Below are 22,408 nucleotides of genomic sequence, written 5' to 3' on the forward strand. Positions count from 1 at the left end.
GCGTACTTCCGACCCCGCCCGCGCCCGCGCCCGTTCGGCCCGGATTGGCCACGGCGGCGGCCCGTCGCGTCGCTCTGCGGAACCGTCGGAGCGACGCCGCGCTCAGTCGGCGGGTCTGGAGGGAAGATGGACGCAGGTGAGGGCTGGCGGGGCGCGGGGCGACCGGGGCGGCGCTCGCCGGGCCGCTTGGCGCCGGGGCCTGGGACGGGGCTTCGCCGGCGCGGCCTGGGCGCGGGGCGGAGCGGGGCCCTGGGGCGGAGCGGGGCCCGGGCGGCGTCCGCGGGAGGCCGGCGCGGGTCTGACAGCCCCGTTTGCGTGTCTCGCGCTTTTCCGGGCCGCCCGCAGCGCCCCGCGGCCGGTCCCCCGGCCCCGCGGCCGGCTCGGACAATCGGGGCAGCGCGGTGTCCGGGACGGCTGGTGGGGACGCCGAGCGGTGCTGGAGGCCGGGCGGAGCCGGTCCATGACACTGCGGTGGGGAAGCTTTTGTCCGTTCGCTAGGAGTTACAAGGGGAAACTTTACTCTTTTAAAGTTACGGGTGGGCTGGAGGCGAGCAACGTACTTCACCACTCAAACTATACGCATTTTTTTTTTCAAATTCAGTAACCAGTAGATGATCTAAGCGTTTTTCGTGACTGAAAAGACAGACTGAATCCATCTCATCATGTCTTAACTCCCTAACACAGAGTGTGTGGGGGCTGGGGTGGGAGGGTGTGTGCGTATACGTATGTTATGTGTATATCTGTGGATGTGCTGTTTTGCTCTGTTTCATCATGTTTCTGCTCCAGGGGGGAGAATTGTTTAATTTTTGCTGGCACGCTATTTTGGATCTTTGTCCAGTATCCTTGAAAGCATTCTTACACCTTGAAAGGTCCTCTTTTTCATCCCACAGCAGTTTTAGTTCTTTTATAACTTGTAGGGAGTGATTTGTGTTCAAGTATCCCCACATCTGTAAAAACTTGCTTCTGGTTTAATTCCACCTATCATTCTGGATGGCATTGTTTTTGCTTTTTTTTTTTCCTGGTAGCTGCAATGTAAATTCAGTGAACTCTCAGTTTGGAAACTGTAATATAGACCTGTATGGCCAATATTTCAGTGATTTGTGGCATCTTGTCACTTAAGTGTGCTAGGTAGTAGGACAGAATGCTAGCCATGACTACCGAAACATGATGTTAACCCGAAGTATTGTGAAGTTGTTCAAAACAGAAAAAGTAACTAGGCCCGGGGTCGGAGAAGGAATAGAATTATTTAGTTACCTACTTTCTTTTAGGTTATGACTGCTTGGGTGCCTAAGAGCATTCACTTGGGAGACTCGGTTAGGGTGGAAGGCACAGTTTTGTGATGGTCGTTTTACGTTAAATGTGAAAACCATCATGTTAAAGTTGAGTAGCCGCATGGTGATACCCTCACGGGACACTGATCACTGCTTCAAAGCAGAAAAGGTGTTTGCGTTTGAAGGCCTCTCTTGATGCTAATAAAAACATATATGACATTTGTAGGGTGTTGCGGAGAGTTTTCTTTTTGACGTGGTGCTGTCCAGCCTCCCCTGATCCCTGGAGTCCTTACAGATTGTGCCTTTCTTGCCAGATGTTATGCAGTTCCTGGTTGTTTTTATAGTCATCCATTCAATAACTATACTTATTACTGAATGTGGGTTTGTGTCTGGCATTGTTCTAGACCCTGGGGCTAGAGCAGTGAACGAAATAGATAAAAACCGTGTGCTGGCTGACATGCTAGACATGACACCCACTCGTGGCTCGTGGGAGGGTGACGTGGGTCAAGCAGGAGGGGTTTGGAGTCCCCAGGATGGCCCGGAAAGGTCTCACCACAGAGGTAACTCTTGACCAGGACTCAGAAGCAGGGCGGGGGGAGGGCAGGCGTCCTGCTCCGGGAGCAGCCAGTGGCCAGTGAGGCCAGGGTACAGTGGATGGGGGTGAGAGAGCTGAAGGCGGAGCAGCGATGCGGCCCAGATGAGGCCTTGTTGGCTCGTGGTGAGGGCAGCTGAGCTGGCGGGGGGTGCTCCGGAGACTTTTGAGAGGAGGAGTAACGCGACTTGCTTGGGCTGCTCTCCTGCAGACTGGCAACAGCGAGTCCAGGAGACCAGTTAGGAGGTTGTTGCAGTGCGCTGCGCGCGAACCCTTGGAGGCCTCGGTCAGCGTGGGGAGAGGGCGTTGACCTCTGGCTGCCTCTGCAGGTTGAGACAGTACGACTGTACCAGTGGGACGTGGTGAGGACGCGGTGGAGAGGGAGGAGTTGGAGATGGTGTGAGGTTTATGGCTTGAGCTGAGAAACTCAGGTGGGGAGACTTGGGGAGATCCCGCTTGGTGGGGAGCTGTTAGAAGTTTGGTCTTGTACATGGTGACCATGAGGTACCTGCTAGATGTCCATGTTGTGACGTCCAGAGAGCCTTGGGTCTGCAGGCCTGGAGCTGAGGGAGGAGGGCGGGGCTGGAGGTAGGAAGTGTGTGGGGGCCACTTTGGACGAGGTCACTGAGGGTCTGAGTATGGGAGGGGAGAGACAGAGCTGGGGATGGGGCCCTGGGGCTGCTGCGTAGAGGTCTGAAGGCGGCAGGCAGGCCCCAAGCACTGTCCGTTCAAACACGCTCCAGGGGCTTCCCTGGTGGTGCAGTGGTTGGGAATCCACCTGCCAGTGCAGGGGACACGGGTTCGAGCCCTGGTCCGGGAAGATCCCACATGTCGCAGAGCAACAAAGCCCGTGTGCCACAACTACTGAGCCTGAGCTCTAGAGCCCACGAGCCACAACTACTGAGCCCGCACGCCTAGAGCCCGTGCTCCACAACAAGAGAAGCGACTGCAATGAGAAGCCCGCGCACCACAACGAAGAGCAGCCCCTGCTCGTCGCAACTAGAGAAAGCCCGCGCGCAGCAACGAAGACCCAACACAGCCAAAAAAAAACCGCTCCAGTTGGCACTTAAATCAACATGCTGTCCGTTCCTTGAGGACAGAGCTGGTGTCTTGTGCTTCATCTCTGGTGCTTTACGTCGTGTCTGGTATGTGGCTGGCCATCGAAGAAGCAGAACTTGAATTGGTGTTAACGCAAACATCCCTGTCCTGTAGACATTCCTGGGCTGCAGAGTCTGTGTGTGACGGAAATCCAGTGTGTTGGTGTCAAGTGTGGCTGATGAGGAGGGCAGCTCACTGCAGGGCAGCGGGGCTCGCTGCGGACGCTCTGTCCAGCGTGGTCACTGAAGCGGTGTGTGCAGTATTCTCACCGCTGAAGCTCCAGCTTTTCTTCCCTCCACTCTCCTTCCTCCCCTCCTTCCTTTTTTCATTCAGAACTGAACCACCAGCGTTTTCATATAAACTATTTGGGATTTGAAAAAACTAACTATTTGCAAACCTGTTATCTTAAACATAAGCATTTTCTGAAAGAAAGGAAGATCCCTTCTTTTAATTTTATTCGTAAAGCATATATAATATATGTATTTACGGAGTGTAATCTCTCAGAAACATAAGCATTTTTGTGGTTCTCCCTGGTTGAGTTATGTAATTGGGACTAAGTCATCTGGTTACATTTATCGAGCACAGTTTGCTATTTTCTATCATATTAATAACATTAAATTGAAACATTTTAAAAATGGAATTGCCATTCTGTTAAAAGGCTTTCCATTTCCTCTTCTGGGTGTGATCAGGGACACCCTAGGGAGGAAGAGGTGGAAAATCAGGCGTCTGGGACCCAGGTGACCAGGTGGGAAAAGTGTTTCTAAAAGGCTTCTTTCTCAAGGTGGATGGTGCCTGTCTTGCTTCTTCTGTGTGTCATCTTATTTCAGATTAAAATCATGGGACTTCCCTGGTGGCGCAGTGGTTAAGAATCCGCCTGCCAGTGCAGGGGACACGGATTCAAGCCCTGGTCTGGGAAGATCCCACATGCCGCGGAGCAGCTAAGCCCGTGCGCCGCAACTATTGAGCCTGCACTCTGGAGCCCGCAAGCCACAACTACTGAGCCCGTGCGCGTAGAGCCCGTCCTCTGCAACAAGAGAAGCCACCGCAATGAGAAGCCCACGTACTGCAACGAAGAGTAGCCCCAGCTCGCCGCAACTAGAGAAAGTCTGTGCGCAGCAGCAAAGACCCAACGCAGCCCCAAATTAATTAATTAATAACAAAAAATAATTAAGTTAAAAAAAGATTTAAAAAAATTAAAATCATTACCTGGGCATCTGGAGACTGGCATTCTTTGGGAAGTTGGGCTCCTTTTAACTCAGGAGGTGTGTGAAGTTCAAATGAAATGATGTCGGATGTGAAGGTGCTGAGGTTATCACAGGGCTGTGGTGTGAGACGGGGTAGCCCTCTGGGCGGAGTGCGGAGGCTGCTGGCCTCAGTCCCCAGTGGAGCTGGTCAGTCTGAGAACAGAGTTGATGAAGAAACCTTCAAGGGTGGGCTCCTCGTGTTGGTCGGTCTCTGTGAAGCTTAGTGATTGTGAACTTTAGTTTTAAAATGGAAAAGTATTAGTTTTTCTGTTGGAGTCTTTTCTGGGCTGGTGTTCTGTAATGTTTTCTGTTCTGCACAAACATGAATACATATTTGTGGCTAAATTAAAACCGGTGATAAAACAAAAGTGTTGTTTGGTTCAGGGAAGGGGGAATTTAGTTTCATCTTGTAAGTAATGAGGTCTGAGATCACACGAGGAAGAGGCACAGGAGATGCTCAGAGCCATGGTTGGGGGTTGCCCACGGTGCTGGAACCCGTCCTGTGTTCTCACTCCACTGGGCAGAGCTGGCAGCTTCTCCCCATTTCGTGGGTGAGGAAACTGAGGCTTAGAGATTTGAGTCGGGTGTCATACAGCTAGTGTGTGGGTTCTCTGTCTCCAAAATAAAATCTTAATACAAATTAGAAAGTTGAACACTGGAGGTGAATGGAATTCGGAAAAGTCTTTCCTTTCTCCGTTACAGAGGCTGAGCCGAAGGTCAGGGAGCCGGTCCAGGTGCCCCGGCCCGTGGCCTCGCCGGTGGGTGTCACGAGGGAGGGTTGGTCCCGTCCTCTGCGCAGGCCCGCGGGGACTTTCTGACAGCGGCCCGGGAATGAGAAGCCCTCCACTCGCTGGTCTTCTGGTTGAAGCCGCCGCAGGTCCGTCTCTGCTGGTTTCCCGGGTGGAAGCCTGAGGACAGTGAAGCAGCCCGGGAATGGCCGGCGGCCCTGCCCTTGCGAGCAGGCTCCGTTGCTGGGTCCAGGTCTGGTAAAGTCACTCAGGCGGTGGATGTCGTCCCGGGGGTTGCACCTCCCTGTGGTCGCGGGCTGTGGAGACGAGGTCTCCTACCCGCTTCAGTGATGCCCCGCGTGGGCTGCCCGTCGCCACCCAGTGAGATCGGAGCTCTTCGCGTGTGTTGACGTGTTTCTTCCTCCCGTGAGCCTCGAGGAAAGCAGCACCACTCCTGCTTTGCCAGAGAGGAAACGGGCGCGGAGGGTTCCCAAGGGGGGAGCGACGGACTTCTGGCCCCGCACGCGGTCAAGTTCAGGGCGCGCTGGCTGGATGCTCCGCCCGGTGCCCCATGTGGCACGTAGAGGCGGAGCGGGGCCTGCGGGGTGTCCGCGGCTGGTTCAAGAGGCAGGTGTGACCCGCACCCAACGGGGCAGGACGCGGGTGGTCCTGCCATCAGGAGGAGCAGGGAGGTGTGGGCTCAGGGGACTCGGGGACCACCTGCACTGTCACCTCCCGGCTGCACCTGAGCTGCCGGGCCCTGCGGCTGCCACCTGCCCATTTTTTCCCTTCAGGTGCCTCACGCAGGGAAGACTCTAAGGCTGAGACTGCACAGCCCGTCATTTTGTTAGTTACAGCAGGAAGCTCAGTGATGTGTTCTAACTTAATAGGTAGGACACCTGTTACTACCTTCCCTCTGAAGTTGGCTGTGTTGCCTATAAAGTTGGCTCGTTACCCTGAGAAGTGTGCCTGCTTTGCATGTGGTGTCTTTGGGGATGAAAAACCCCGGCTGCAGGGCGGCCGGCCATCGTCTCCTGGCTTTCAGAACGAGCCTTGTCTCCGTCTCTTCCTTATCTGCTCATCTCCCTCGTGGTGGTAGTTTTCTCACTGTGGAAAGCTAGGTGTCTCAGGAGTGTCTCAACGGCCCTTTGATGCGTGCTGTGTGCCTCTGTCGCTCAGAGCCTCCAGCGTTTAGAAGGCACGTCTGCCTTCAGCTCAAGGCTGCAGTCTCCGTGGGGTCTCGGTCCAACAGGTTGAGAGTTACAGTCCCACAGTGCTGTCAGTTGAAATCAGGTCTTGTTTGCGCGCTTTTTCCTTGGAGTAATCTTTTTAGGTTTTGAGTGTACGTATCGTTTAAGCCTCGAGGTCAGAGAAGGCCGTGCTTTCTGAAGATGTGGGGTGGCTTTTGAGGGGCAGCAGAGACACGTGATGTTTTCAGCTCCTTGAAAAGGTAGAACTTTAACTCATCTCAACTCGGTTTTTATAATCATCTGCAGAAACAAGTAATCTTATGTAAAAAAGGGGAGAGAGAAACTTGGACATTAAATTATTTACCCCTGATCCCAAAGCGGCCTGGCTGACATCGTCTGGAGAAGCGTGGACAAGGAGACACATCAGAGCAGGGCCCCTGCCTTGCACCCAGCCTTCTGGGCAGCAGAGCTTGCTCTGGAAGCACAGGACTCCTCTGACCCTGTGGGATTTCAGGTGAAAAGAAAAAAGGCAGAGCTGGGTCTGGGTTCCCAACGTTAGAGAAGTCTACTTTTTTTTTTTTTTTTGCAAGGGGGAGGATCCCTTTTTTAAACTAATTAATTAATTAATTAATTATTTTTGGCTGTGTCGGGTCTTAGTTGCGGTATGGGGAATCTTTTCGTTGCGGCGCGCAGGCTCAGTAGTTGCGGTGCGCGGGCTTAGTTGCCCCGCGGCATATGGCATCTTAGTACCCCGACCAGGGATCGAACCCGCGTCCCCTGTATTGGAAGGTGTATTCTTAACCACTGGACCACCAGGGAAGTCCCAGTTTGAGCATTCTTGAAGAGGTGGACACAGGGCCTTCTGTTGATGCGGATTTGTTCGTTTAGCGAGCGCTGCTTTCCCAGCCCTGTGACTGTGAATTTGCTGTGCATCCAGTTAATCCTTTTTTTTTTTTTTTTTTTTTTTTTGCGGTACGCGGGCCTCTCACTGTTGTGGCCTCTCCCGTTGCGGAGCGCAGGCTCAGCAGCCATGGCTCACGGGCCCAGCCGCTCCGCGGCATGTGGGATCCTCCCGGACCAGGGCATGAACCTGTGTCCCCTGCGTCGGCAGGCGGACTCTCAACCACTGCGCCACCAGGGAAGCCCCAGTTAATCCTTTTGGATGTAGTAAAATTACTTGTCTTCATCCTTGATGTTAGTGACACCAGCTGACCTTGGAGCCTTTTGTCTGCCAGCCTCCTCGTGAGCCCCTCATGGGAAGGGTTTCAGGGACACTTCAGCGCTGCGCTGCAAGGGCATCCTGTTACATGTTCCGTTTTATGGGTGAGGGGCTTTCCACACCGAGAGGCTAAGTGCCTGCTCGGGAACCTCCAGCCTGTGAAGGCCGGAGCTGGGAGGTTGTGGGATGTGGGCTGGCAGGGATGTGCGTGCAGCAGGACACTGTGAGGCTCTGAGACATCTGGGTGGAGCGCTGTGACCATTGCGTGGAAAAGGATGAAGAAGAAACCACAGGTGTGGCATGGCTTTATTTACGGATCTACACATACAGGCTTCTGGAAGGAGAGTCAGTGCTGGGCACGGAGCTGAGGGTGATTTTACATTTTGTAGCCTTCGGGATTTTTATTTTTATTTTTATAAATAGCATATGTCATTTTTACCAAAAGGTAGGGCTGTTGAAAAATAAACTCAGGTGTGGGGGAAACGCATTTAATAGCTTTGAGTTTCCAAAGAGTTGAGTGGAGTTGCAGGTGAAGGGTAAGAGAGCACTGTGGAGCTGGTGAGGCAACAGCTGGGGAGATGGCATACCCGGGACACACCATGTGCCCCTCACCTCGTGGGCAGTGGCTGAGCTCTGTCGCCTCCGGGGCCATGTGCAGAGGGAGGGTGTCCTCCGCCGGAGCTCCAGGGCGGGAGGGACACGGCCTCTCGACCTTCTTTGTGGAAGCCACACAGAAGGGGGTGCTCACAGAGGAGGCGCTCAGGTCTTGGAGAGACAGCAGGTGGACGCTGCTGCGCGCGTGGCACCTCCTTAGGAAGTCGGGGTGTGCCCCCCAGGTTCCAGGCCTCACGGCACCTGGGGCCCTGAAGGGCTTTGCACTAGTTTCGGAAGGTCAGTGTCCCTCCCAGGAGTAGCACTCTGCCTCTCTGCTGCTCACTGTATTACGGCTCCTAACCCAGGAGTCGGGATGGCCTGGGCGCCCTGGCCTGGCCAGGAGAGCTTGCTCGACCTTCTGTGCCCTCTGGGGCCGCCCTCATGTACAGAGTTAAAGGTTTGGGCTCTTGTGTTTTTGTCTTTTTAGCGTTAAATCTAAAACAGTTAAGGGCTTAAACCAGGTGCCTTTTTTCCCCCTCCTTTCTGTGCCCTGGGCCTGGCCCCCAGCTGGTCTCTCACCCTTGGGTCTGCCAGACAATGACTCTGTCTTGAATTTGAGAGGCTCAGGAAGTGGGTGCAGGGCCGCTGCCGGGTTGCGAGTGTTTGATTTCTCAGTGTAGTGGTGTGGCTGGTGCACTGAGATGCGGAATTCCACTTCGGCTCTTTGTACGGAGATGCTATAAATTATCTCTGATATTGTTTTATGAAATCATAGAACTGTCATCAGAGTGTGTCTTTGGTTTCCATAGCTACTCTGACCTACGACACTCTCCGATTTGCTGAGTTTGAAGATTTCCCTGAAACCTCGGAGCCTCTTTGGATCCTGGGTAGAAAGTACAGCATCTTCACAGGTACCAGCCCTGCCAGAGACTGCTGTGCTCTGCGTGCTCATTCTGCAGAAAGAACTGTTTGGTGATGATAGGTATCTGCTATCTCTGTAACATGTGCCCTAGAAACTTACGGCTGTGTGTGCATGTTTCTTCTCTTGAACGCTCTCTAGAAAAGGACGAGATCTTGGCCGATGTGGCGTCGAGACTTTGGTTTACATACAGGAAGAACTTCCCAGCCATTGGTGAGTACTGTCTGTTACAACGTGGGATGAAGTGCATGTGGTTCAAGAGGAAAACTTACGTTTCTAGCTTTGACTTCAGTGTGTCAAGTACTTGTCACTTGGTGTCATCCTGAGGCAACCCTAGTTAAATAAACCGGCTGAGGTCTTGCGCCTGGTGGTGGCAGAGCTGGATTCCAAACCCAGGGCCCCTGATTCTGCTGAGGCAGTGATGTGTCTGACTGTAAGCCACACTGTATTACTGGGGCCTGAAATCTGGGTAATGGGTCACGACTGGCATTTGAAACGTAGAGCAGAACGGGGTGGGAAACGGTGTGGCATGTCATGGTGGCACTGCAGCCTGCCGCTCCCGGAGGGCTCGTGTGCCTGTGCATCTGGTGTCCTGGGTCGTAGCTGTACAGCGTGCTTCTTGCTGTTGGTCCAGGATATTGGGACACCCTTGCTCCGTACCCGTTGCCTTTTCTAGTATCTCCCACACCTAGTTGTGGTGGGAGCTGAAGGTGGATGTGACGTGTTTCACATAATATGAAAGCATGTTCCATTGAAGTGATTCTCCTCATGGTACCCGTGGAGATGGAGAGATGGGGCCTGGCTCTGCATCTGGCCTCTGCCAGTCGGAGAACCCCAGGCCAGAGGTTTGGGACCAGGAGACGGCCCTGCCTTGGCGGCCTGTCTCGATTGGTCCCACTCCTAGACGTGCTTCCATCCGTCCCCCAGAGCTCGACGTCCGGGAACACTGGAAGGTAGGGGATGTGGCCATTGTCACCAGGGTTAGTGTCTAGTGACAGGGCTTGTCAGACATGCTCGGGAAATGTTGGTTCATCCAGCAAGTTCTCCTTTCACCCCTACTTGGTCCTGGACGCAGGGGCGGGGTCGCCTGGCCTGTGAGGAGCACTGTGCCGTCAGGAGGACAGACACCTGACCTACAGCGTCCTGAACCCATAGGTGTCTGAACCCACAGGGGCAGGATGGGCTGGAGGGCAGCCCTGTGTTTGGAAAAGCCATCGGGTGGAGCGTGGTGGCTCTCCCGGCCGTGTGGTCTGTGTCGGCCTTGGCCGCGTGGAGCCGACCATGTGGGGCGTGGGTGGGTGGGCTGGGGCTGTTTCTGCACACCTGGCTCTGCCTCCCCCAATCCCGCCGCTGCCCCGGGAGGCGGGCCTTGTCCCCTGTGCGTGTGTTCGGGAGGGGCTGCTGGAGGGGCGGGCAAAGGATGCAACCCCCCAACGGCGGCCCGCGTGGTCTCAGCCCTGCTTCCTGTCATCTTAGGGCCTGTCCCACGCACACCTGGTACCGCGGTGCCCAGCGTCAGAGTCTCCCTGTGCCCTGGCCGGTGGACGGCGTTTTCTGCATTACTCATGAGGCTGAGCATCTTTCCATGTTTCCAGACATTCTTTTCTCTCTGTGACTTGTTCATGTCCTGGCCCATTTTGAGGGGGTTGTTAGGACGTTTCACTTCCCAGCAAACGCAGCCTTGGCGTGAGCAGGTTCACATGGCGTGTGTCGCCTGACGCGGAGGTGACCCGTGCGTGGGCTCCTGGCCTCGGTCTGACGGTGAGTGCCTCTCTCTCTCTGTCCTCCACGGCAGGGGGCACCGGCCCCACCTCGGACACGGGCTGGGGCTGCATGCTGCGGTGTGGACAGATGATCTTTGCCCAAGCCCTGGTGTGCCGGCACCTGGGCCGAGGTGAGTCAGCCTGGGGCGGCCATGTCCGCGGGAAGCGAGGAGGGAGGTGGGGCCAGGTCGGCGGGAGTGGATCACCACGAGACGCCTTAGGATTTGGAGTTTTCTTCAGCCACGACCCAGTGGTTCTCGTTGATTAGAGAAAGGGGCTTTAAAGAAATGCTGATAAACGTTTGTCTTGTAGAAATTATTTTTAAACTACTGAGCCGTTCTCTCCTTTCTGTATGGATTTGTCTTGATGTGTTGGCATCTGTGTATTTGAAATCCCGGAGAACTCGGTTCTTAAAGTTAGAAAGGTTCACAAGGGGTTTGGGTACCGTGAGTGCCTTGAGTGCCTTAGAAAAATGAAGGCTTCTTGCCTGTATTTTGGTGAAGCTGAACTTCCATACGTGTCTCCCGTAGACTGGAGGTGGACGCGGCGGACGAGGCAGCCGGACAGCTACTTCAGCGTCCTGCACGCATTCCTGGATAGGAAGGACAGCTGTTACTCCATCCACCAGATAGGTGGGGGGTCGCAGCGCGCCAGGCCCGGGCCTTGGGACGCTGCGGTGTCGGGTCCCCGAGAGCTCTGCTGTGCTGTGAGGCGCAGGCCAGCGGGGTGGGGACGGCCCTGGGCCCATGGTGAAGTGCTGCTTGGCGCCCTGTCTCTGGACACCGACTTGGTGGCCTTGGAGGCTGGTCCTCCCGGGCTCCGGCCGGGAGTCCGGGTGCTCCTTTGTCTTAATCCAGCTTCTGAGCGTCGTGTTTCCACCTGTAGACGGAGGCGCGGGTAGAGCCCTGAACTCGCTCACCTGAGCCATGTCCCCAGTCCTGCTCCTCGCTGGAGGTCTGTGGGGAGGGAGCATCTTGAGGAGGAGTCTGGCCCTTTGGGAGGAAGCGCCCTGGTGCCAGTCAGGAGCCCATGCCCAAGGCAGGCTTCCTGTGACGCGCTCCTCATGCCACACGTGCTGGGATTGGCCTCTGTGAGGCGCGGGGAGGGCGGTGGGGCGGCGGGGCACGTGTGCCGCTGACCGGCTCTGTTTCCTGCAGCACAAATGGGAGTCGGCGAGGGCAAGTCCATCGGCCAGTGGTACGGGCCCAACACCGTCGCCCAGGTCCTCAAGTACGTGCTGAGCGCGCTCCTCCCCTCCCTCCGGGGTGGCACGGGTGCCTGGGGTGCTCAGCCGTGCCTGAGTCTTTGCTGCTGAAGGAAATAAGGGCTCTCGTCCTCTTTTCAGGACCCTCAGGAGGGTCCTCTGAGGTGACCGTGCCGGTGGTCTCGTGAATTGGGATTTCCGTTTCTAGTGAGGCTGAATGCCTTCATCCAGATGCAGCCACTGGGTGGGGCCTTTGCCCCTTGTGTGTCGCGTCCCCTCCTGTGCCGTGGTGTCTGGTGGCCTGGGAAGTGGGAAGTGGTCGTGGGGTGACAGCATTTGGGCCGGCAGCCTGTGGCCGCCTCGGGCCTCCGCCTCCGTTCCCGCCCATCCCCCTCCCGTGAGACCGCTGTCTTCGGCCGTGGCTCCCCGTGCATCACCTCGCACCTCTGCTGCCCGCTTCCGCCCCCAGGAGTCCCCTGGGCACCTCCCTTTGCCCCTGGGCCCAGCCTGCTCCTCCTCCTCCCCTGCTGCTCTGGTCAGTTCCTGGGGTCCAGGACACTTGCTCCGCTTCCTGTCCGGCTTCCAGCTGATCCCCAAGCCCCCTGTCTCTGTGTCTCCTTGCCCAGCCCCTGGGATTTCCAGCCCCCACTGCCCTTGAGCATCCTGGCCCAGCCCCGCTGCCCTGAAGCAGCCCGGTCGAGGTCACAGTCAGTTCCGTCATCATGTCCCAAGGCTGAGTTTCAGCCCCGACTTACTCAGCTGTCTGCAGGCAGCCCCTGGTGCGGGTGCTTGCCGCGCTCCTTGGAGACTTGGGCTGCTCAGCCGTCCTCCTCTGTCCGTCTGGTCGTTGGCACTGCTGAGCCCTGTGGGCTTGTCTCGTGCCTTTGGTCATGGCTTTTCAGCTCCTGTTTGCGCATGCGCAGCTCCTGATTTGTCCCAACTCCAGACTCACATCCAGACGCTCATTCGGCAGCCCCTCGGATGCCCAAGGGGCACGTTGACCTAATAGCCCAGACCCAGAGCTGGCCCCACCCTCTCCTCCAGCGCAGCCTACCACCGCTCCTACAGGAACGCAGCACCACCCTTCCAGGGGCTCGGGCCAAAAGCTGGGGTCACGCCAGACCCCTCTTCCCTTCTGCACGCCCCACCCGCCTGTGCCCGAGCTCTGAGCAGTGCTCCCTGCCCCCGGCCCAGGCCCCCCCTCTCGCCTCCTTCTCTCTCTGCCATCCTGGCGCCTCCCTCCAAACTGCAGCAGAGTCATCCTCAAGAAACAGACGGTGGCCATCTGTTCCTCTTCTCTCGGCTGTCCTGGGGTTTCCCGCTGCTCCCGGGAGGGTGGCAGGCACAGGCCAGCGTGCTGGCCCTGTCCTCACCCCCCGCAGTGCTGTGCCCTTCGCCTGGAGCCCCCCCCAAGGCTTGCCGCGTTGCTCCCCGGGCCTCTGCGCCGAGGCCTCTCCCACCCAGGCCTCCCTGCGCCTGCGTCAGAGGAGCACCCTCCCCTCTGCCTGTGCTTAGTGCTTTCCCCAGGCACTTAGCTCCCCTGAGCGCCAGCCTCTCCTGGGACTTGGTCTCCTGTGTCTCCATGTCTCTCAGCACGGGGGCCCACCTGGCCCTCGGTGAGCCCGGGAGGGAGGGGTGGGAGGTAGCCGGTGGAGCTCTGCAGGTGGCGTCCGCTCTGGCCTTCCCACCAGGAGACCGGGAGCCTCCGCCCTCCACCTGTGTCCCCAGGTGCGCTGGGTGCTCTCTCACCTGGGGAGCCCCTCCACAGCCCCCGAGGTGAGCTCAGAGCCCCTCCCGTCGTGCCTTCGGTCGTGGAGTCTGCTCCTCTTTCAGAACCGTAATTCCTTGGCCGCAGTGGCCCAGCCAGCACAGTGACTCCCTACTGGGCTCTCTGTCACCCGCAGGTTCTCTGTGAGAACGCAAGCCGGCCGTTGGCTCAGGGGGCCTGGGGGGTAAGACAGGGCTGGGCCTGCCTCGGGCAGCATCTGAGACCTGGACTCACATTCTGGTTCTTGCCCATGTCCAGCCTGATCGGGAAGTGACACCCGGCAGGCTCCTGCACAGGACCTTCCCTGCACGGTGGCGGCTGGATGTGGCAAGCATGGGGCCCGGGCGAGAAGAAGCGGCCGGCAGAGGCCACAGGTCTTCGAGCTGTGAAGGCTCATCAGTGTGTTCTGCCCTCTCTGGTAGGAAGCTCGCCGTCTTCGACACGTGGAGTGCCCTGGCCGTTCACGTAGCGATGGACAACACGGTGGTGATGGAGGACATCAGTAAGTGAGCCAGAGCGCGGTGTCGTGGCGGACGGGACCAGGGCAGCTCGCTTCCCTGCCTGGCCGCGGGCCCTCGAGGGTGGTGCCGGCCAGGCTGAGCGGAAGGCCACTTGGTGCCCCGCCCTGCTTCTGCGTCTTCGTTACAAATAATTGACGCCTGTGTGCTGGGTTCAGCTGCAAGGCCCTGTGTGTGCCCTGATGCGCCACGAAGAAGGGCGATTCAAACTGGCCCTGGCCATCTCGTCTTCCGGCCATGCCAGGCGCTACTGGAAGTGTTTAGAATTTTGAGGAGTACCTGGGTTCATGAGGTCTCCTGATGGAAAAGCAGAGAATTTAGACACGTTGACAATGCTAATGGGGCTAGAAAACTACAGATGGGGTCCTGGTGAAGCCAGAAACTCACCCCTTACTAACAGGGCGTTTGTATGGGACAGGCCACACGAGGACGCATTGAGCCCCGAGCTCAGCAACGACAGACCTGCTTCTCTGCCCTTGTTCCAGAGACACCAGAGGGGCCGCACTAGTGGTGACCATGTAGTCAGCAAGGAAAATGTTCTCATCACAAAAGAGCCTCAGAGTCAGCGAAGCAAAACTTTTAGTAAATTAAGAGAGACTGTATGGCAGATTGAATATATAAAAATAAAGTTACAAGGATCTGAATAACACAGTAAGAGAGTTTAGTAGAACATGTGTCAAACCCTAGATTCTGGGGGCAGAACATACCTTTTCAAAAATGTCCATGGGACGTTTATATAAACTAATGCAGAATAGATAGAAAACAGGACAAACTCTTATTACCTAGAAATGTCAAACTTCTGTTTAAGCTTTTGGGTCAAAAAGAGTCAAGTTTACAGACTACGTATCAGAATCTGATGTGTACTGAACTCAGGAGAAAACACGTACCTTTAATACTGGTGACCAGATCATAAAAAGTGAAGATGAATGGGCATCCTGCAGTTCAGCTCAGTTCTGGCCCTGTCTACACACCTGGAGATGGCATCAGACCCACAAGACTGCCCCCCCCACCCCCCGCCAACTTAAGACCCCAGTGGCAAATCCAGGTGGTCACGTGTGCTTCCGACAGACTGGCTATGGATTGGAGGTTCCCACGACCGTCTTCTTGGCTCTGTTACTTTGCTGGAGCGGCTGGGAGAACTCAGGAGCACGTCACTCGCTAGGCCTAAGGACACACCCCAGGAGCAGCCCGATCGAGGAGATGTGTGTGCCTGGGTCTTCTGCAGTTTATGGAGGCTTCGTGACACAGGCCTGTTTAGGTTTGGATCGGGCCTGTTGACCAGGAGCGTGCCTGGTGGCGGTGTCCACGGCAGAGCGACACGGGAGACGGCTTGCTCCCTGTTGGTAGCGCTGCCTCGGTCACCTGCTTAGGACGCGCCCCTGGCGCCTAGCGGCTCGCGAGTGATCTGGAGGGGACACGTTACGCGCACTGATTTACTGCGTCGGGTCTGAAACGGTGGCCTCTCTAGTGCGTGCATCCTTTCCACGATTATCTGCTGGCACGCTTCTTGGGAAGAGCCCTCTTTTCTCCCCTCTTCCCTCTCCTTATTTACATTTGGAAGACCTATTTTTAGAGTTAAGTTTCATGGATTCTATTTTTAATTCAAGGTTATCCCTTATGGTCATTACTTACTCCTTGTCCCAAATTTGGCTGGCCCTTTGACAGAGTCCTGTCGTTTTTGTTGTTCAGTGTTCTCTTTCTGGCATTAACTAGACTCAGGCTCACCTGGTACATTCCCTGCCCCATGCCTGGAATCAGCCATTTTCCCCCTGGTTCCTTTTAGTGGGGAAAGGTGTTTAGGAACCACAGACGGGGTGCCTGGTGTGCTTGGGGTGCTGGGGTGGCTCTCTCCTACCACTAAACCCTGTAGTTAATCTGATTATTGAAGGATTACCCAGTGTGTTTAGACAGAAGAAAAAGGAAGGAGAAAAGTTATCGCTCGATGCTCTCCTTGCTGAGGGGGGACCAGAGGGGCCCTGGGTCAGTGCTGCGTCCACCAGGCTGGTGGCTCCGTGGTGCTTGTTTTATTATTGCTTCTAAGGTGCATGTAAATGTTTTCTTGCATTATTTTGTGTGTATGCTTTATTTCACAATAAAAAATTTAAGTTAAATGCATAGAAAATGTGCAAATTTATTTTTTTTCCTCTGGGCGGCAGGGTCAGTGTTATACTTTATTTTCCAAGTTTGAGGTGTGCTTCAAGTACTTGACTTTTTTATTTTCGTTTCCTGTTAACAGTGTAAATTCTGTACCTGTTTCTCTTGGGTGAACTTCCGCCTACTTCGTTCAGCCCATAAAAGCACGTCTCCCTTTTTCAGGAAGGTTGTGCAGGAGCAGCCTTCCTTGTGCTGGGGCCGCAGCGTTTCCTGCAGATTCCCAGCGACACTGTAACGGGTTCCCGGCTGGGGCCGAGGTCAGCAGCAGGCCGTCGCCATGGAGACCGCTGGTGCTGCTCATCCCGCTGCGCCTGGGGCTCACGGACATCAACGCGGCCTACGCGGAGACGCTGAAGGTGCGTCTGTGCTGGCCCGCCGGGGGGCTGAGACCCCGCTTCCTACCGAAAGCCCCAGTTGGCACCGTCTTGCCCGGTCCAGCCCTCTGACCGCCCTGTGGGCTCCCGGCCCCTACCCCTCCCGCTGGCCCCCATGCCCCCACCAGCTCACTCACCCCTGCTGCCACCTCCTGTGGCCCTTGCTCCTCTTGCTGACGTGGTGCTGCTGGCCTCCCGTCTCCACCTCTGCCCCTCTCCTGTCCCCACGGTGCGCTGGCCTCTCCCCACGCCTGCCCGCCCGGCGTGCAGCCTGGGCCAACCCTGTCTGCGCCTCCCCAGCCTCCCCTTGTCCCTTCCGGCTGCCCGGGGCTTTCCTGAGGACCTGCAGCCTCGGTGTCCGGAACCCGCACCCCGTGGGTCTGGTCTTCATCTGCGGTTGTCCGCGCCTGGCGCTGCGGGGGGAGCGGGGAGCCCCTCGCTCAGCGGCCCGGCCTGTCTTCCACCCCACAGCACTGCTTCATGATGCCCCAGTCCCTGGGCGTGATTGGAGGGAAGCCCAACAGTGCCCGCTACTTCATCGGCTACGTGGGTGAGTGGGGTCTGCAGTGACGTCGGAGGAAGGGGCGTGGTCTCTCGGGCAGCCCCGCCACACACACACACACTTGACAGGCAGCGTGCCCCCACCTGGCCGGTGCGACGTGTGCCCTTTTCCCGTCCAGCCGCGTGGCGCTGGTGGCTGTGGTGAGGCAGCTCTGTCCGCCTCCCGCTGACCTGCCTGCTGCCCGCCCAGGTGAGGAACTCATCTACCTGGACCCTCACACCACGCAGCCAGCCCTGCAGGCCGCTGAGCACTGCCCGATCCCGGACGAGAGCTTCCACTGCCAGCACCCGCCCAGCAGGATGAGCATCGCAGAGCTCGACCCGTCCATCGCCGTGGTGCGTCCCCCGCTTGGTCCCGCTGTCGCTGGCTGCGCGCGCTTGTGCCCGGGCGTCCCGAGGCGTTTGTGCCCAGTCCTGCTGCTGCTTCCGGATGAGAAGGAAAGCATCCCCGTTTCTGTAGTCTTGGCGTTTAGGGATAAGTATTATGTTCACATGGCTTAGAACTCAAAGGAGCACAAAGGGCCAGCCGCCTCAGGTGTGGCCCAGGCAGGCGTCTGCGCGCAAGTGAGTGTCCCGCGTCGCTGCCACGGCCCCGCTCTCCTCGCTGCCCTGCAGCACCCCAGCGGGGCTTCTTGGTCTGTGTTTACTCTTTAGAGTAGCTGAGTCTGCAAGGCGGTCCCTAGGAATGAACCTCCTCGCTCGCTCTCTTCTGATTACACGACTGGAATTGTTGGTTGTTCTCAAACTATGTTTGAAGGAGGCCAAAAACATCTAGGAATCACAACACCCCTAGGGGAGTGATTAACTGAGTTGTGGACACGACGAGGCACTCGGTCCTGAGAAGGGACGACCCCGGACACACTTGCCCATGGGTCTCGGTCGCGCCCTGAGGTCGGTGGCGGCGGGCTGGCGCATGGGGGCTCTGCTGTTGCAGGAGCCCCCCCCCCACCCCCGTGAGCTTGTGAACATCAGGTCAGGTGGGAGCGCGCATCCCAGCTCTCGGGGCCGCGGAGGACGGCTGCTCCAGGGAAACAGGCCTCCATCTTCCGGCCGCATCCCGCGTGTCCTCGCACCAGGGCCCTGAGCAGAGCCCCGAGTGCCTCTCTGCGGTTCCCCGGCTGCTTTTTCTCCACGTGGCGGGTTGAGCGTTCCCAGTACCTCATCCCAACCCTGCAGCCCTGCAGACGGTAGCTCCAGGGGGGCGGGGTCCGCACGTCTGGTGTCCCCTTGGGAGGGGTCCGCTTATCCCGTTTTGCCGCGTGCTGTGGGCCACTGAGGCCTGCGGCCCAGCCCCAGGGGCACAGGGAGGAGCGAGCTCTCTGCTTTGCCCTGACTTGTCATTGTGACCGGCTCGCTCCCCGGTCAGTCCAGACAGAGGGCGAGGGTGGAGCCGTGGACGCAGCCCGCAGAGGGGTGTAGGGGCTGGAGAGGCAAAGGGGGCCGTGTGTGCGGTGGCCACCATGTCCACGGCGCACACTGGGGCCGGCGGGTTGGACGTGTGTGCCGCTCTCCGCTTACCGCTGCCTTTGGTTTCAGGGGTTTTTCTGTGGGACCGAGGACGACTTTGACGACTGGTGCCAGCAAGTGAAAAAGGTTGGTGGGGCCCCGCCCCCGTGCGGGTCTGGGGGTCCTTCCTCCCCTGCCCCGCTGGCGCTCGGCTGCACAGCGTCTTGCGCGCCTTGCCTGGTCCTCGGACGCCAGGTGCGTCCTTGCTGTTAGCAGAGCGCAGGCCCAGACTCTGCTGGAGGCTCACTAGGATTTCCAGTCCCGAGTCTGGGTGGTGAGGGGTGGCAGGGTTCCTGCCTGCGCACGGCGCCTCCCTCCGCCTGCGGGGCCCCTGACGCGCTGTGTCCTGCTGACAGCTGTCCCTCCTTGGAGGCGCCCTGCCAATGTTTGAGCTGGTGGAGCGGCAGCCCTCCCACCTGGCCTGTCCTGACGTCCTGAACTTGTCCTTAGGTGAGTCCGGACGCCCCAGGGCCCCGTCTCAGGTGGGGACAGGGGCGCCCCTGTCTTGAGGCTGGGGGTGCTGCCTGCGTGATGCTTCTGCCCTGCCCTCCGCCTCCCCGGTGCCCGTCCCAGTCGCCTTTGACCTTTCACGCTGGGCGGCCCCTAGTGAGTGGGACCAGGGACGCTGCCGGTGCCGCCCTCCGTCCTCCCACCTGCGTGGGCAGCCCGCCCGCAAGCCCGCCCGGCCTCTCCCGCGCCCCTCCTGCGCTCCTCCCGCGGCCTCTGGTCCTGACAGCCGGACCAGACCAGGCTTCCTGTGCTGATGTGGCATAGGTGGCTCCATCCCCACTGCCCGGTGGCTCTGGGCTTGGGGGCACCTCCCCCGGAGTGCATCGAGCACGTGGCACGTGGGGGAAGGGGACCCGCCGGGGGGCCCTGAGCACGTGGGGACCACCCTGGGGCGGACCGCAGCCCGCACCTCACGGGAACCACGGGGGTCGGGGTGCCAGCGCCAGACTCAGGACAGATGCCCCACCAGACCCGGCTGGTGCAGGGGGCAGGCACCCCTCCTGGCCCCCGTTGAGGGGCGTGTCTGCCCCCAGCCGCACGTGCCCTCACCTACCCAGGCCCTTGTCCCCGTGCTCACAGGGCAGGAACCCCTCTCCCAGCCGCTCAGACCCACCGCCCGGGAGGAGGGCGCCTCGGCCGGGCAGTCCGGGCATCCTCCGACCTCCCTCCGCGCCCTGGCCACCCTGGACGGTCAGGCACCGGACAGGACCTGCTCCTTCATGGGGCAGGTGTGCTCACACGGGCCCTTGTCCCTCGGCCCACGCCCGGCACCTGGTGAGGTCTGGTCGTGTTCCTTCTAGATTCTTCTGACGTAGAGCGACTGGAAAGATTCTTTGACTCAGAAGATGAAGACTTTGAAATCTTGTCCCTTTGAGGATCCTGCAGTTGGGGGACGGTCTCACTGGCCCCGCAGGGGCGCTCGGCCGCCGCATCTCATCCCGCCCGCCCGCCGTCCGCCCACACGGAGGCCCGCGCCACTGGAGACCCAAGCGCCAGGCACCCACGAGGGGCTCTCCCGCCACACTGCCAGCCCTGCCCGGCCCCGCTTCCTCCTGGGCTCCAGGCCCGGGTTCGCTTTGGAATTAAAGTCCTCTTTGAAGTTTCGTGACGGACATGGCTTCTGTTGGGCGTGTCCTGAGCCAGGCTCCGAAGACGCGGCCTCCAGGGCCATCGCGGCGGGAGAAGGGGCCGAGGAACCACGGCCCGGGTCTCCCGGCATTGGGAGGAGAGGAGCACGGGGTGGGGGCGGGGAGGCCCAAAGACGTCGCCGCGCAGGCCGCGCCGGCACAGACGCGCCGCCAGAGCCGCAGGTGAGGCCGCGGGGCCCCGAGCTGCTGCTTGCCTGCCGCTCCAGCGTCCCCGGGGCCTTGCTCCGCCTGCCGGTCGGCGAGGCTTCGGATGGTTTGGGGCCGGAGGGGCAAACCTCAGCTCTGTGCCTCTGCGCCTCGCGCCCGCTGGAGACTCGCGGACGGACGCCGGCAGCCGCCTCCTTCATTCAGCCTGCGTTCTGGGCCCCGGCCGCCGCCCCACGCAGTGGCTCTCGCCCCACCAGGGAGCGCAGACGGGGGTTGCGGAGCCCAGGAGGCGGAGCCTTCTTCCCGGGGGCCTTCCTTGCGGAGCCCCGCCCCGCGCCGGCCCAGCGAGCGGGCAGGGGCGGCCCGGCCGCCCAGGTGTTGCCGACGTGGGTTCTTCCCTCCGCTTCCCGTCCTCTCGCCCCCTCATCCTCCGTCATCCCTCAGGTCGAGCTGGTGGGAAGGTTTCCATTCCTGCTGTGCCGCTGCTGGCGGGGACGGGGGTCTCGCTGCAGCTCCTGCTGGCGGCACGGAGGGCGGAGGTGGGGGCCGCCCTGAGCAGCGGGGGGCTCTGTCCCGTGTGCGCCGGGAAAGGCTTACTGAGGAGCGCTCACCCTTAGCCGTGTAGTGCGCCATTCTTAATGGCAAATAATAACAGTTTCAATAGAAAACAAGGTTCGTCTGTGTCTTGATTTTCTCGGAGCTGTAGTTGGACGTGGTAAGAACGAGAACAAGTGTTTTCTAAGCTCGCGAGGGGTCTGAGGAAGGACTTGGTGGATGGACGCGCTGAGCTCGTTCGTTCCCAGACCTGAGCGAGCGGCGCCCTCCTCTTTGGACCTGGTTCCGCGACGCTGATTCTTGACCCTCTCTGACTCGTGTGGTTTGCGTTTAAAGCAAAAAATGCAGGGGAGCGTGATTTTGGGAAGACACCCTCCTTCTTTCATAGACGGGGAGGGAGCAGCTGCGGTGCTGGGAGGCGTGTTGGCTCCCTGGACAGCGTCCCTGTAGGCGCCCCGTGCCTCAGCCGGTCACCCCCCGGGCGGGTCACCAAGGATGTGAACAAGGGCCTCTCGCCCTGCCCGGGTAGTCCTGGTGGGACGGTCGGAGCGACCACGGCCCACTCGGCTCCCCGCTTCCGCCTGACCCCCCACCCCCAGTTTGGGTGCAAGGGGACCAAGGCCAGACAGGAGAGCAGGAAGCGCCATGGCTCAGAACCTGAGTCCTGGCCTCCAGAAATGGCCGCGTTGGCTTCTTGAGCTGTGACGCCCTCCACACGCAGGGGCCCGAGACAACACTTACCTCTCAGGGCCCTGGCGGGCAGAGGTCAGCAGGGCTGTCCCCCTGGGGCCCCAGAGAACTGGCTACCTGTCCTTTCCGGCTCTTAGAAGCCCCCGCGTCCCCTGGATCAACTCCCCCCACCCCGCAGAGCCGGCCTGTCTCCTCTGACCAGGCCCCTCCCGCCTCCCGGGCGATCCAGGGTGGCCTCCCACCTCCTGGTCCCTTTGGCCAGGTGGGCGCCCTACTCACAGGTTCCGGGGGTCGGGACGAGGATGTCTCTGGGGGCCGTCATTCTGCTGGCCACGGGGCCCAACACGCTTCTTTAGGGGAGGCCAGAGGGTCAGGGCGCCTCAGGACACGCAGCCCCCTCGGTGGTGCCGCTGCCGCAGCCCTGGCAAGATGTTTTAAAACCCGTGCTGGGCTTACTGAAGAAAGTTTAAGTGGCCCGTTAGTTCTGCGGTCTCCGGGGCCATTTCTCTATTCACACCATCCAGCTGCCCGTGGGCCCCACTCAGCTCCGGCCTCTCCTCCCATGGGCTCCGGCCCGCCCCCGCCTGCACAGCCGAGCCCTGAGAGGGTCTGCGCTGGGGCCTTCGTGGCCCCGCTCCTGGCCTGGGCCAGAGAG

General features: G+C 59.0%; 1 protein-coding gene across 3 annotated transcripts; it reads left to right on the plus strand.

Annotated features, from left to right (window-relative positions):
• The first annotated feature begins 9 nt into the window (after nt 1–9).
• On the plus strand, nt 10–20,150 carry ATG4B (autophagy related 4B cysteine peptidase). Of its 3 annotated transcripts, XM_028483593.2 has the most exons (14): nt 4,943–5,082; nt 5,728–5,823; nt 8,746–8,847; nt 8,997–9,068; nt 10,651–10,749; nt 11,149–11,250; nt 11,776–11,848; nt 14,013–14,092; nt 16,425–16,618; nt 17,108–17,186; nt 17,388–17,533; nt 18,734–18,790; nt 19,060–19,153; nt 20,014–20,150. In XM_028483593.2, the coding sequence occupies exons 1-14, from the start codon at nt 5,037–5,039 to the stop codon at nt 20,085–20,087; spliced, it is 1,314 nt and encodes a 437-aa protein (XP_028339394.1). In that variant the 5' UTR covers nt 4,943–5,036; the 3' UTR covers nt 20,088–20,150. The 3 variants fall into 3 exon arrangements, with proteins under 3 accessions (XP_023980486.1, XP_028339401.1, XP_028339394.1); XM_024124718.3 differs by lacking the exons at nt 4,943–5,082; nt 5,728–5,823 and adding an exon at nt 10–136; XM_028483600.2 differs by lacking the exons at nt 4,943–5,082; nt 5,728–5,823 and adding an exon at nt 114–136 and having other exon boundaries at nt 10,707–10,749.
• Nucleotides 20,151–22,408: the final 2,258 nt, after the last annotated feature.

This window comes from Physeter macrocephalus, chromosome 2 (assembly GCF_002837175.3).
Source record: "Physeter macrocephalus isolate SW-GA chromosome 2, ASM283717v5, whole genome shotgun sequence".
Lineage (NCBI taxonomy): Eukaryota > Metazoa > Chordata > Mammalia > Artiodactyla > Physeteridae > Physeter > Physeter macrocephalus.

What these genes read in the sequence shown, in the direction of transcription:
- ATG4B (XM_028483593.2), top strand. Translation starts at nt 5,037, where the DNA reads ATGAGAAGCCCTCCACTCGCTGGTCTTCTGGTTGAAGCCGCCGCAG. An exon ending in ACCGTCGCCCAGGTCCTCAA is followed by an intron (nt 11,849 to 14,012) that starts GTACGTGCTGAG and finishes CCTCTCTGGTAG; the next exon opens with GAAGCTCGCCGTCTTCGACA. An exon ending in GGTGGTGATGGAGGACATCA is followed by an intron (nt 14,093 to 16,424) that starts GTAAGTGAGCCA and finishes TCCCTTTTTCAG; the next exon opens with GAAGGTTGTGCAGGAGCAGC.